Source organism: Diospyros lotus, chromosome 4 (assembly GCF_014633365.1).
Source record: "Diospyros lotus cultivar Yz01 chromosome 4, ASM1463336v1, whole genome shotgun sequence".
In the NCBI taxonomy this organism is placed as follows: domain Eukaryota; kingdom Viridiplantae; phylum Streptophyta; class Magnoliopsida; order Ericales; family Ebenaceae; genus Diospyros; species Diospyros lotus.
Window position 1 is genome coordinate 30747346 of NC_068341.1, and position 11181 is coordinate 30758526.

The window sequence follows — 11181 nt, forward strand, 5'->3', positions numbered from 1 at the left end:
GATTCCGACCACCCCTCGAAACAACTTCAAATCAATACGAAAATGTTCCAAAATCTCCATAAATGATCCCCAAGACCTCTAGAGAAAAAACCCTCTATCAAATCTCTTAAAAACACTCCAAAACTCTAGAGATTGGTTGCCCAATTTTCTGGCAAAACCCTTGCCTATTTATAAGCAAAATTCGGCCTCTCTTCAATCAATCAATGGCCATTGTGTAGCCCGAACGCTTCCTAGGACAATGGTGGCCATGCCTTAACGAGATGGTGCCATCCCATCATTGGATTTTGGCCCATGTATAGTGGTGGCCTTACCCTTGACAGCAAGTTTTGAAAATTGCATTTTGGCCCTCTTCCTGAAGTCCTTAGACTTTGATATTTCACCACATGAACCCCTAAGTTCCATGTTTCTCAATTGACCCAAAAAATTTAGAAAAAATATCATTTTCACCCTTTTTTCAACTAGAATTGAAAATTACACTTAGGCCCCAAATGCATGTTTCGACCGTAAAATCTTTTGTTTCATCCCGAAACCACTTAAATGTTGTTCTAATCACAAAATTAGAGCCTCTACAGGGTTCCGTGGATTTCCCAGAAGCCCCTTACCATCAGTCGATCTTTCAGGCTATAACTTAACCGTACCAAAAATCGTATTGGATTTGATTTTTTTCAGCGTCATAAATCCCATCTTTAGATGCTCGTCGATGTCATACCCTTATCTTTAGACATCTAAGCTTCGAGGTATTCCATGCCGTCGATTCAGCGATTTATCTTACTATCAAACCAATTTTTTGATATTTTAAACTCATCTAAATTATGTGGAAACCTCACGAAAATATAGGGTATTACATCTAGCATTAAGGCTCTAACACTAACAACTTTGGCATCGAAGGGCCCATGTGGGGGAGCTCCCAACGTGTCTTTTAATTGTTTCTTTACTGCAAACTTTTCAAAGACCTGAAAGACCTATCTGGAGACAACCAAACAATAGCTCCTCCAGGAGACCCTTACAACTTTTTCAAAGTCGAACTAGCTGAAGACCCCTAGTTTAAGGCCTTTTCAAGGCCATTTACTCCATAAGACCCTTCGGTCTATCAACCATCTGAAGGCCACACTTTTTGGGGAATTTCCCAAGGCATCCATCCAACTCTTCTGGGCAGAGGATTGAGCATGGCCTTCTGAACTCTACTTTCCCGGATAGGGGATCAAGTCATTCTCTAGCTAGACACTTACTAATGCCACCCACCAGGGTAGACTCTTCTTTTTTTTTTTTTTCGCTATGCTCTATCAAGCTATTTACCAAGACAAAACAAATTTTAATTATTGTATCCTTACAATAACTTATCTAAACCAATATTTGAAAACCCTTGTTGAACTTGGTGTTGAGCTAAGTTGCTCTGATCGACCTATTGTGTATTTTGATGTTTAACAAAACATAATTTTAGTAAAACTATTTTTAGTATGTTTAAAACCCCTAATGGATTTTTGATACTTGTTAAGTATTATAGTATTTTGTGTATCAAAACGAACCAAGAAATGCTATTTGATTCTGAGTAGAATATTAGCACACTATAAGGGAACATATAAGAAAATATTTTCCTTTTGGAAAACTAACTCCCTGTATTTTCATAGCTAGTATTCATTATTGTGAAAATGATTTTTAGTGAATTTTTCAAGTAATGGAAAGTATGTATTTTGGAAGTGCTAAAATCGTCAAATCCGGAATTTGTTTTAAAACCCAAAATCTACTTTCTTATCTATTTGGATTTTGATTTTTTAGATATTTTTATAAAAATCCAAATGGGGGGTACTTTGTTATTTACATTTATGTATTAAAGTATTTACTTAAACTAAATGAATGTAAATATCTTGTAATGAATTTATGCTATGTATTGTATTATCAAAGCAAATCTTATTTTTTTGAAATTTAGACTGAGAGTCGACTCCCGATGAGGGATAGTCGACTGTAAGTCAAAATGACAGTCGACTGTGGATGTGCATCAGTCGATATAGCCGAGCCTGGTTTATGTAGAGTCGAGGTAGCCGAGAGTGGATTTTGGCCAGTCGACTGTCAAGTCGACTGTAGGCCAATAAGAGTCGACTGTCGGCTGCGAGAGTCGACTGTGGGTGTCGCGAAGTCAACTGTCAATTAGAGCAGTTGACTGCCAGACTCCAACGGTCGGATTTTTGGAGCCGTTGCAGGTCGTTTTGGAAGCCTCAATATAAATATCAAAAGGAGAAATCTTGAGAAGGCTAATGCTCTACCATTTCCTATCTTCCTAAAGCACACCCAAGCTCTCAAGCACTCAATCAAAGCAATCCAAGGCCCAAGGAGCTTCAAAGATCTATCCATTGGAGCCTCAAGGCAAAGAAAAAGTTTTTTTCTTATTGGTAACTTGTATCATTTCATTTTGCCTTGTATATTGTTCTTGTATTGATATCCATTGTAGTCCAAGTGTGTTGGACATATGATTGATTTATTTGTATTAGATTATGGATTGTGAGTGGCATCCTAGAGCCCAAGTAATCTATTTGTATTATTGTGTTGTATTAATTTTCGGGGTGAGCTAAGGGGAAATCTCAGGGTGTACAAGTTTGCTAGGTATTCTTGTGTGGAAATCTAGTGGTGGTTTTAGTGAAAGCTCAAGTGTCGGTTTGACCTTGAGAGAGTGTAGTAGGTGTTGGATACACCGAATCACTATATATCTTGTGTTTATATTGTGGTTGTTTGTGTATTTATATTGCTTCATTTCCAAACAACATATATATTTATAATAAGTATATTTTGTGTATAAGAAAATCTCAAGAGTTTTAAAAAGGAAAGAATCAATTCAATAAGTTTTTAATCACTCAATTCACCCCCCTCTTGAGTGGCCATTGTGTGTCAAGGGACCAACACTCGGAAGGATGTGAATATTTTTTAATTATTTTTTTCTTGTCCTTTGCATTATGTATTATAATATAAAATATAAGGATTGTATTAGAAGCTAATATTCAAACCTTTTCATTTCTTTAATTTTCACTTAATTTGTCAAAAAAAGATAATTCTCTTTTATTTTTTCACTAAACATGTGAACAATAAGGGTGTATTTGATTGCACACATTTTTATATGGAAAATGGCCAATTTTCACCCAAATTCTAGCTTTGAAGATGTTTGATTGGCCAAATTTTTCAAGTAAATTATTTTTCCACTTTGAGTCACGTGATGCTCGTTTCCCACTTTTGCTTGAAAAGATTTTCCCATTTGGGGGGGGGGGGGGATGGAATAGATTTTCCAGGGAAATAGAAAATCAACCCAAGTCTTCCCTTCTGCAAATCATTCGAAACCTCGATCTGACAGATGAGAAAAAGAGTGCCCGGGGGTCGCGAGGAAGAAAATAAGTGCAACCAACGATCGCGAGAATGAGAGGAAGCTTGGTTGGTGATCTGAGCGAGAGAGAGGGCAATCGAATGAGAGGGTGAGCGAGGGGCAACGATCAAGGGGTGAATGGCGATGGTGACAGGGGAAGCTCAACAGCGACAGCCAGTGACGACGACCATTCCCTTTCGTCTTCATCTTCGTTTTCATTGTCGTCTTTGTCAAATTGAGCTTCGATTCAACCTTCTTTCGATTCCCTTTTGATTTGTACTCGCACAGCGTCACCCCCTGCTGGAGTCACCATTTCTAATTTATTCCTCATCATCGTCAACATCAAACCACAAATTTAACTTACAACCATATTTATATATATATGTATCTATATGTATGAAAATCAAATACAAAAACTAAAAAAATATAATAATTTTTAGGTAGAAATTTAATCCAATTAAACACTTTTAATTGATATTTTAAAAAAATTTTAATTATAGATAATTTAATTATTTAAAAAAATATTTATTTTCTACTCAAATTTCATACTTGCTATCAGACAGGTAATGTAACTCTTCCCTTTTCTTTTATCTTTTGGCTATGTTCCGTGCCTCCAAAACTTAGCCGAAGACAACGTCAAAAGCCTCCCTACGTGTATATAAAATCGTAGCGCCCGCCATCTGCACACCACTGTTTCTCTCATTTCAGCTCATCCGTCGTTCTCTTGCGTTGATTTTCTCTCTCTAGCTCCCTCGTCCACATATCTCTCGCAGGTAAGATTTCCACGGCTTTTCGGGTTCGTCGTTGCTGAAGTTAGGGTCTGATCTTTTTCATTTCTTCTCGATCTCCTCTTCTTCGACTTCCAGTGGTCTTTGACTCTTTGTTGTAAGTAATATCTAATTCCACGCTTCTATGGTTTTTCCTACTGAGCTGAAAAGTAAAAATTATAGCTGTGTTTATGCCAGATCCTTTTGTTGTTGATTGGCATGCAGTTCTCACACTGTCTGATGTGATTTTCAGTGCCTTTTGTGTGTGTTTCCGATTGGTTTTCTCTTTTTTGGGGGATGGGGTATATTGTATTTCTTGTTCTTTTTTCGTTGACTTTTCTTTTTCTGGTAGAGTCTTGACCCTCAAAAAGAGAACATCCATGGAAAACCAATGAAAAAAGAAAAAGAAATACAATATACCCCATCCCCCCAAAAAAGAGAAAACCAATCGGAAACACACACAAAAGGCACTGATCGGTTGTTCTTTTGCTGACGGATAACCAACTCCGGTTGAATATGATCAGTTGTTCTTTTTCTGTATATAGCATGGAGTGGTTGAGATTTTCTGCCTTATCTTTTGCTAAGTGTGTGCCGTGCTTTTGGGATTTGATTTCTCATCATATAAAACTGATAATGTTGAAAACATCAGGGCTTAATTTGCATACCAGATGTCGTTTGATCCCAGCAAGAAGCATCAGTGGTCTCTTTGTTTAGCGTTCCTTTTCATGAGCCGGGGAAGGCTGTGGTGTTGTCAGAAGACCCTGTTTCGGCACTGGACTTGACAATGCTTTAGGCCAGTGGTTATTAGGGTACATGTAGGAATTTAGTTTCTGCAATCTTCGGTTGTGTATAATTTATTTGGCAAGATTGGTTGAATATTAGTTCAAGGACACAGACGGGATATATACTTATATATTATAGTTGGATCTGAACAAATTATACTGTGGGATATTCTATTGGTTATATTCATGGCAAGAAATTCCCTATGTCCAGGGTTACGCTTCCATCCCACAGATGTGGAGTTGGTTATGTACTTCCTGAAAAAGAAGGTAATGGGGAAAAAATTTCGATTTGAAGCTATTTCAGAACTCAACGTATATAAGTATTCTCCATGGGATCTTCCAGGTATAGATCTTGATTTATATTTACACACCCATCTCCATGTTACTGCAATTGCTTTTCCCCCACTGTAATCAACTTCCTTTCTAGTTGTTTGTCATGGCAATGGTTATGTATAGATGCTAGATATAATGCAGCTTTGTATGTTTAACATTTTGGCCGTGGCCTTGTAAATATGCTTTTCTCCACACGTTTCTTGTATATGAACAGCATATCCAGCCTTAATCCCACTAGGTAGGGTTGCTTACTTAAATTCTAGTTAGCCAATCATTTCTATCTATAGATCTGTCTTGCATATAGTCCTTGGATATTTCTAGTTTATGATGAGTGTTCCTATTTTTATATTTATAGATTTTTATCTTTATGTTCATCTACTACTTCATATTTTTCTCCAAAGATAATATCCGAAGGACAAAAATATATTATCTTCCATTGATGCCATCTCTTTAGTAGGCTAGAGATATTTTTCATTCTTTGTACTTTTTCTTTTTGTCTATAACAATTATTTTCAAGTTGTTAAACTGTTTTTTTCATCCCTTTCTCAGATAAATCTTTGTTGGGAAGTAAGGATCTTGAATGGTATTTCTTTTGCCCTAAGGAAAGGAAGTATTCAATCGGAGCTAGAACAAATCGTCTTACTGAAACTGGGTTTTGGAAATCCACTGGAAATGACAGGGCCATTTTTCACAAAGAACGAACTGTGGGAATGGTGAAAACATTGGTATTTCATAAAGGACGCACCCTCAAAGGGGAAAGAACTAATTGGGTTATGTATGAGTACAGGATTGTGGATAAGGAGGTGGCAGATGCAGGATTTTTAATGGTAAATCTTTTAATTGTTCAGTCATGTTTCCACTCTTTATTTTAAAATATAAATGTTCAGTTAAGGTTCTTGCATTGTCCTTTAGGATTCATATGTGATATGTAAAGTCTTCCAGAAGAGTGGTTTAGGCCCAAAAAATGGCGCTCAATATGGAGCCCCATTTAATGAGGAAGATTGGGATGATGATGATGAAATCTCTGCCAACCCTTCACCACACGATGTTCTGCCCTTGCCAGCAGTGCATGATAATAGCAACTCTGTTGTAACAGGCATGTTTGCTCCTGAATCAGGTCCATCACAAGTTCTGCCTTTAGCATATGAAGTCGCTCCACCCATTGCAGATAATGGTGAAGACATTAATTTTTTATTGGACATGTTCAAGGACGATAGCTCTTTGCCTCCTGATCAGAATGAGGATAGCAAGGTGGTACAGGACCATATTCTGTGACTATTAGTATTTTGATTTTTCTTGTTTATTTAGCTTATGTTAGTATTTATGTTATTAGTTTTATTAAGCAATCGTGTGACTAGCATTTGACTTTTCTAATGCAGATGGATGTTGAGATTAGAAGGCTTCCTTCATGATCAACAACTAGAATTTATGATTGTAATAATCATAGTATAAATAGTCTTTTAAGATACTTTGTAGTCAGACATATTATCCTAATCTAACGTGTGAGGTTTTCTTAAACTTCTAAGTTTTGTATGAACATTTCAACTTTAATCTTACACTGGTTTTATACCTAAATGTGCAGTTGTTTTGCGGTCTCTTTGTCCAGACTGGTCAAAATTGTATCAGAACAAAAGGATCCCATAGTTGTGTTAAGGATTTTGCTTGGGAGCTGGGGTTAGACATAGTAGAAGAAGTGGGAGAGCCAAACACGCCTAGCAAGGGGGTGTTTTGGCTTAGCTTATTTTTTGGTTGATGAGAGCTTATAATCTGATTGACAGCTTAATATCTTTTTTTACCCGTTGGCAAAGTTAGAAGAATTTATAAGCCATCCAGCTTATAGCCTCTTCCAATACCTTTTTTCAAAAGCTGGTAGGGGACAGCTTTTTTTCCCCTTATTTCTTTTTTTTTTTTTGCAGCTTATATGGTTTCCAAAAAAGCTCTCATTGACCAAGTAAAAGGCCAGAAAACTCCTTAAAATATAAGATTTCGAAATAAGTTATTACAGCTTGTAAGTTGTAAGAGCTTATATGCTCCTATAATTTAAGCTCAGCCAAACACCCTTCAAATAGAACTAGCTGGGATGACGACAATTCTACTACAAGCAGTTAAAATAGGTGACGATGTATAGGCTTTTGCTGAACATATTCAACTGGTCCGTAAAGAAGTTAGAGCAGGTTTAAAGATAGAAATGAGTCTTATCTTTAGTTTCTAATCAACATCATCTGGTGAAGGAATTTGATGAGGGGGATTTTGTACTTGTACACTCTAGGAAATAAAGATTTTCTAACTTAAAACACAGAATCAAGTCATGGAAACTTGGGCCATATAAGCTGTTGAAGAAAATTAGCTCTAATGCATACCATTTATAACTTTCATCTAATTTACAAATTGGTCCAATCTTTGATATTTTTGAATTGTTTGGTTTTGAGGAATTTGATGGTATAGTGACTACAATTCAAGATGACGGGCAATGCTTATCAATTGAGCAACAAAATTGAAGACGGGTTGGATGTTAGATGAAGTTAATTAGGGAAGTCAATTGAGAACATTTTTGGTGAATGGCTAGGTAGTGAAAGTGCTTGGATTGTTGAAGATTAGTTGCAGAGGACTAAACTGGGTATGTATGCTGAAGTTGTCAAAAATTTTTCATCAAAGCTAGGTTTCCTTTTAATTTGGGATGCTAGAGCATGCTATTTGATTTATTATTATTTTATTTTTCTTATTTTTTAGCATAAGTTTATTATTTAAAATATAAACTCTCTATTTGAGAGTAAAAATAGTAATATAAATGATAAACTCTCTATTTATTTGCTTAAACTTTTAGACGAGAATGTGGTTAACAATTCAACATAATATCAGAGTAGGTAGGGGTCCTAAGTTTATTGCTAACCCATTATTTAAATTGTTGCATGTGTTTGGACTAGTTATACAGTTAAGATTGGTCACATGTGAGGGGGTGTGTTGAAAATAAAATATAAAAGATAAAGTTAACCCTCTATCTACTAGTTTAAGCTTTTTAGAGAGATGGTGGTTAACAATTCAACTTTTATATTATTAGTTTTAATTAGTAGTAATTTGACTAGCATGTGATTCTTTAAATATAAATAAATGCTTGGGATTAGAAGGTTTCCTTTGTGATCAACAAACAGGATTAAGACTGTTGTAACTCCAGTACAAATACCTTTAAAACACTTTGTAGGAAGCCTTATTATTTCTAGTTGATTCCTTGAGGTTTCTTATACCTTAGATTTTATATTATCTCACAAGGGGTTCAGTACTGTTGGTTGAGTGAGTTTTGGTTTATGATGCCAATCTTGTTTTCTGATGACCTTTGAATTTCATATGAAGTGCAATAATTGATTTATGACTATTGTAACCCTTGTATAAATATTTTTTAAGACACTTTTTAGGTAGCCTTATTATCCTAAGTCGAAATTCGAGGATTTTTTAAACCCTAAATATGTGTGTGTATGTGTGTGTGTTGCTCGGCTTCCCTAAATTTATATTATGTCACAAGCTTTTTAACTACTGCTGGTTGAGTGAGTTCTGATTTATGATGCCAATCTCATTTTCTGTTAACAATTGAATTTCATATGTAAGAAATAATTGTTTCTTCTGAATTTCTGAAATTCTAGAACTTAGAAAATATGTGATGGGTTCTAGAGTCATCACATATTAAAGTTTAATATGAACTGTATAACCCTAAATGAAGATATGACAAAACACAGAAATATATAGAAGTCTAGAATTTATGTAGCCGACCCCACATAGTGGGATAAAGGCTGGATATGTTGTTGTTTTCTAGAGTCATCACATAACTGGCCTGCCTTTCTAATTTCTGTAACTAAAGTTCCAGGAAAAAAAAAAAAGTGCTGATATCAAACCCTGTTTGCTCATTAACCCTCTTTTCAGGTAGATGTTTTAATTTTATGTCTTGCATAGGTAACCCCATTTTTGAACTTTAATTTACAACCTTTCGTTACCCCATTTTTGAAAGCTCGAAAAACGTCGTGTTGCATACTCATTCAAGCCTTGCCTCGTTGAAAACAACCATAATGTTAGGTAACTAGTCCATATCTCACTGAAGCCTGACACTGGTTATCCTTTAAAACATTTGCATTTCTGGCCTGTTTTTGTATGGTATTTCTCCCCTTTACTTCAAGTTCAAGTATAAATGATTGGTCATTAGTAGTAATTTTAATTAAGCTGTGTTGCCCTGTAGGACGCATCCTTTTCATACGAACTGTTCCCTAAAGCTGGTCTGGGTCCAAAAAGTGGAGCTCAACATGGAGCACCATCCGCTGAGGAGGATTGGAGTGCTGTGGCGGCTAAAATTTGTGCCAATCCTTTACCAAGCAATGGTCTGCCCTCGGCAACTCTGCCAGACAACAATGGTTCTGTTGTAACAAGCACGATTATTTCTGGAAGCCCATATGTCCCGCATTTCTCTGAACCATATCAATCACAAGATCTGCCTTCAGCTTATGAAGTGTCGCCACCGGTCACATTTGATGAGGATGACATTATTTTCTTGTTGGACATATTGAAAGACAATGGCTAGTGCGAACAATGAGGTATGTAACTTGGGTCTAGTTTGGCACACTTACGCACTCTTGCTCTCTGGATAATTCACAATTGTACGTCAAATGTGATGATACTGTAGTGTATATGTTTCCTGTATTGAATATGTTCCAGCTACTAGTGAAGAAGCAATCAGATGGCCTAGTGATTGCCTTCCTTTGATTTCTTTGAATTTGAGTCTGTAAGAACCAAAGACTATTCTGATCTCTTGTACTGTTTGCTTGCGAACTCTCTTCACAACAGTATTTTCATTGTTATATATGTTAGTTATAAGTGATTGGACATTTACAGTTATTTTTTATGTAATAAAAAAGGAAAAAAAACCTTGTCGTTTTTCTGTTCATTGGTTTGGATTTAAATCGCTTCATCTTTTGTTCCTTTCTCCTTTCTTCTGTTTCTTTGGTTGGGCAGTCAGACTTTCTACAGGATAGGCCGCAGTAGAAAACTGAAGATGGAAGGGCAGAATTAAGGTGGCGTTTGGCGCTTTTTATGTTTTCAGGAATAACAGGAATATGATTTGGAAAAATGTCATTCCTAAAACTCGTATTCATGTGAAAAGGTCATGGAACATAACATAGGTGGATACATAGATTAAGATAGATATATTCTGCAGTACGGTCACACCTTAACCTTATGTTATTCATTTAATTTGCTTGGCAAAAAAGAGGGGAAAAAGCTACTTATCAACTAAATTTTAATTTATTCAGAGTAAAAAACAGAAAAGAAAAACAAGTAAAATTTAAACTATCCTTGAAGCTAGGACAAGGCAGAAATAAATTTAGTATGTAAGGATTTAGGCTAGGATAAGGCAGATCTCATTAGATAAATATTTGTTCAAATTAATTTAGGTTAAGATTGTTGTCTTGTAGTTATCAATTCCGCATATGCAAGATGATTGGATTTTTAATGGCTTTATATACAAGGGGGCTCTGGACTATTAACTAAAGTTTTTGTATATTTCTTCCCTTTTTTCTTCATAACCTTAAGTTTTTGGCTTTAGTTTCTGTGAAAGTGTGTCTTACATGTGTGTTATAAGCATCTGAAGGGGGATATGCATGTGCAATTTTTTGGTGGGACTCAGAGTTTCAGTTGTGATAACGACAATTAGGGATAACCAATACTGACGAGGAGTTTGTGGAGGCAAGTGGATTAGAATTTGATGACCGGCTTGGAAGAGTGCTGGTGGTAGATTGAATGACTATGGTGGGTGGGGTTACAAGTTTGAAAGTTTAGAGTTTTTTTTTTTCTCTTAAATTAGATCGCCTAAAATTTGTTTATTTATCTGTCCTCTGTCCCCTTCATATTCTTGTAACGCGTGTGTAATTTATACTTTAAACAAGAGAATATGCCTAGATTTTAAATGAAGAGCTAA

General features: G+C 35.9%; 1 protein-coding gene across 4 annotated transcripts; it reads left to right on the top strand.

The window, feature by feature from the left end:
- The first annotated feature begins 3959 nt into the window (after window positions 1-3959).
- Window positions 3960-10103, top strand: LOC127799922 (NAC domain-containing protein 53-like). Of its 4 annotated transcripts, none has more exons than XM_052334214.1 (5): window positions 3960-4119; window positions 4763-5238; window positions 5778-6055; window positions 6141-6479; window positions 9451-10103. In XM_052334214.1, exons 2-5 carry the CDS (start codon window positions 5082-5084, stop codon window positions 9787-9789), a joined length of 1113 nt encoding a protein of 370 aa, XP_052190174.1. In that variant the 5' UTR covers window positions 3960-4119; window positions 4763-5081; the 3' UTR covers window positions 9790-10103. The 4 variants fall into 4 exon arrangements, with proteins under 4 accessions (XP_052190174.1, XP_052190175.1, XP_052190173.1 ...); XM_052334215.1 differs by having other exon boundaries at window positions 4021-4231; window positions 4339-5238; XM_052334213.1 differs by having other exon boundaries at window positions 4021-4231.
- Window positions 10104-11181: the final 1078 nt, after the last annotated feature.